General features: G+C 57.6%; 2 protein-coding genes across 2 annotated transcripts; one reads left to right on the top strand and one right to left on the bottom strand.

The window, feature by feature from the left end:
* On the bottom strand, nt 1–1,165 carry IE81DRAFT_105611 (hypothetical protein; the record flags this gene model as incomplete). Its single annotated transcript, XM_025510041.1, has 1 exon — nt 1–1,165. A coding segment is annotated over exon 1 (938 nt), but the record flags the coding sequence as incomplete, so codon positions are not given.
* Nucleotides 1,166–1,410: 245 nt separating this feature from the next.
* On the top strand, nt 1,411–2,752 carry IE81DRAFT_369685 (ubiquitin-domain-containing protein). The gene is made up of 3 exons (XM_025517274.1): nt 1,411–1,669; nt 1,766–1,908; nt 2,014–2,752. Exons 1-3 carry the CDS (start codon nt 1,647–1,649, stop codon nt 2,319–2,321), a joined length of 474 nt encoding a protein of 157 aa, XP_025365803.1. The 5' UTR covers nt 1,411–1,646; the 3' UTR covers nt 2,322–2,752.
* Nucleotides 2,753–2,998: the final 246 nt, after the last annotated feature.

Below are 2,998 nucleotides of genomic sequence, written 5' to 3' on the forward strand. Positions count from 1 at the left end.
GAGGAGGAGGAGGAGGAGGAGGAGGAGGAGGAGGAGGAATGCTTGGAAGCGACAGTGGCCGTGCTCGCAAGGCCTTCTAGCGCGCCCACTTTTGGGTTTTGTTCCAGCACCTTGCTCTGCGAAGCCGCGAGCGCAGGAGCGTGGGCATGGGCATGGGCATGGGCATGGACAGGTACAGTAGAGGCTTCCAATGAGCTGACACGGACCTGATTCGACGGCCGAGCGGCAGCACCGCCTTGTTCCTTCTTTGCGCGCTTTGCAGGTCTGTTCTGCCTGATTCGCCTCTTTTCCTCTTTGCGTAGTCTTCTGATCTTTGCCTCTTCCGTCTCCTCGGACACCGTCTGCGCAATGTGCGTCTCCAAGTCCATCTCCGCGCTGCGCTTGCCAATGCGCTTGTCCGCCACCGCACCACTGTTCGCTCCTGTGCCCGTGCCCGCGCCCGCGCCTCTTCTCTGCTTCCTTCGCTCCTTTTTGGCGCGCAAGTATCGCTCCTTTGCTCTGGTCTTTTCCTTCGCCGCGCCGCTAAGCGACGAGCGCTGTTTGCGATCCGTAGCCCTGAGCGTAGAGGAGAGAGCCAAGCGTGAAGGATGAATGTTGGGTGCTGCGCGGGGCGGCGGCGGCGCAACTTCAAGTGCGGGTGCGGTTGCGGTTGCGGTTGCGGTTGCGGTTGCGGTTGCAGCGGCAGCGGCAGCGGAAGCAGTCGGAGCGACTAGACTGGCATTCTGTCCATCGCCAGACACTTCGGAGATGCCCGCTAGCGCCTTGCGTTGAGCTAAGCGAGCGTTGAGCTGAGCCAACTTGGATTGACGAGGATCCGGCATGGCAGGTCGAGAGGCAGAGGCAGATGCAGAGACAGAGGCAGAGGCAGAGGCGCTGCCCATCCCTCCATTCTGCCCCGCCCCTGCGCCAGCAGCATCGAACCTGGCTACATTGAACATCGCCCCGCTGTCTCTTGAGCTTTGTTGTGCCGCCAGAATGGGATCAGAGTGTGAGTGGGAGATGGAGCCGACTTGGGTAACGAGTCGCGCGTGATCAAGTCACTGCGACTATGACTGAGTCAAGAGTTTGAGTGCAACGAGTGCGAGTCCTCTGGCTTGCTTGGTGCTTGGCCTTTCGCTCGACTCACGACTCCGCTTCCCAACGGGCGCGCGATCCAAGTCGCAATCTTGAAATCTGTGAATCAAGTCGAGCGTCCAAAATCAAGAATTTCTTGGGTTGCCTATGCACGCAACGCATTCTCGTGCGAAAGAGATGAACACGTGTCAAAAAGACGGCTGAGCCACGTGGCCGTCGCCCGCGCGGCAAGCAGATTTGCGAGCGGCGTCGACGCACGCGTGACCAGCAGCGCGCCGGCGAATCACAAGAATCTTTGCAGCTGGCGATTCATTCTTCCCTCTTCTCCACGAGCACGGCAGTGAGTATCGCGGACGCTTTGGTCAGAGAGCATACACGGTGGCAGCACGATGGATGCTGCTTTTGTTCAGCACGCAATCATCGCAGTATCTGGTCTGCTTTCGGTCCTAACGCTGCGCGCTTTGGGGGGTTATGAGACAAATGATCGATCGCTGACTTTGCACCCATCGCTTGCCCCCCCGCATCGCCGTCAGAGGACGTCAAGAAACCCAATTGGCTAGCAAGTGCCCATCATGCAGATCTTCGTCAAGACCCTGTGAGTGGCAAGGTGAAGCAGTGGTGGAGCGATTCACATTCTCCCCCCGCTCACGTTCGGTCTACGTCCCTCTCTCCTCGCCTTGCGCCATCACAGCACGGGCAAGACGATCACCCTCGAGGTGGAGTCTTCTGACACCATCGACAATGTCAAGGCCAAGATTCAAGACAAGGAGGGAATCCCACCCGACCAACAGCGTCTGATCTTTGCAGGCAAGCAACTCGAGGATGGACGTACGCGTGAGTTGAGGGGGTTCGCTTCCGAGGGAATGCGAACCGGTGTTGAAGGGTAGCGACGCGATGCGCCTCTGACATGACCGCACGCACGCACGCACGCACTCTCAGTGTCCGACTACAACATCCAAAAGGAGTCTACGCTTCACCTAGTCCTTCGTCTTCGTGGCGGAGCCAAGAAGCGCAAGAAGAAGACGTACACGACTCCCAAGAAAATCAAGCACAAGCGCAAAAAAGTAAAGATGAGCGTGTTGAAGTTCTACAAGGTGGACGGTAGCACTGGAGCGATCAAGAGGTTGCGCAAAGAGTGCCCAGCTCCTACTTGCGGAGCTAGCGTGTTTATGAGCTGGCACAAGGATAGGAGCTACTGTGGAAAGTGCCACCTCACTTATCTGCACCCTGCTGCCGACCCCAAGTGAGGCAGGCGCTCATGGTACGGTTCGAAGTTGGGAATGCAATACCCAAATCGCAGTCGGATCCATCTTTGAGCGCGAACAAGCTACACTTGACGCCTCTACCCGCACACATGCACATGCACTCAACATCCTGTCGGTCTTTCCCTTTTACGACAACTTTTCCCACTCGTGCGAATGCTCATATCGGATTGCGCGAGTCGATCCACATGCGAAGGGATGAGTGATGAAGCGATAAAGATTTGGAAGAAAAGTCGTGCCGTGTCGGGGGCTTGTCATACCCTTGATGTGCTTGCTGCTGGGAAAAAAGAAAGAAGTTCGAGCATTCAATCGATTTCGATGAACCCATTTTGATTGGCGCGCGCGCGCGTGCCAGGGGGAAGGGGGGGGAAATCCTTGCAAAGCCCCGATTCCAGCTGGGTGGGTGAACTTTTGCGGTTGTTTTCTCGCGTGGGCGGGCTGTCCGCGCTTGCGCTGTGCTTCGCTTCCCCATTCACGATTCAGATTGGATCGACTAATAATATGTGCATCGATGGAAGTGGGCCAGGCCAGGCCCTCGTGCGCGTGGGTTTCGTGCACCATGCACTTGTTCTCGACGGAGATGGGGACGGGGACGGTGACGGTGACGGTGACGGTGACGGAGAAGGGGAAGGAGACAGACGCGTCCAAATCACGCTTCACGC

This window comes from Ceraceosorus guamensis (genome assembly GCF_003144195.1).
Source record: "Ceraceosorus guamensis strain MCA 4658 unplaced genomic scaffold IE81scaffold_234, whole genome shotgun sequence".
NCBI classification, from domain to species: Eukaryota; Fungi; Basidiomycota; class Exobasidiomycetes; order Ceraceosorales; family Ceraceosoraceae; genus Ceraceosorus; species Ceraceosorus guamensis.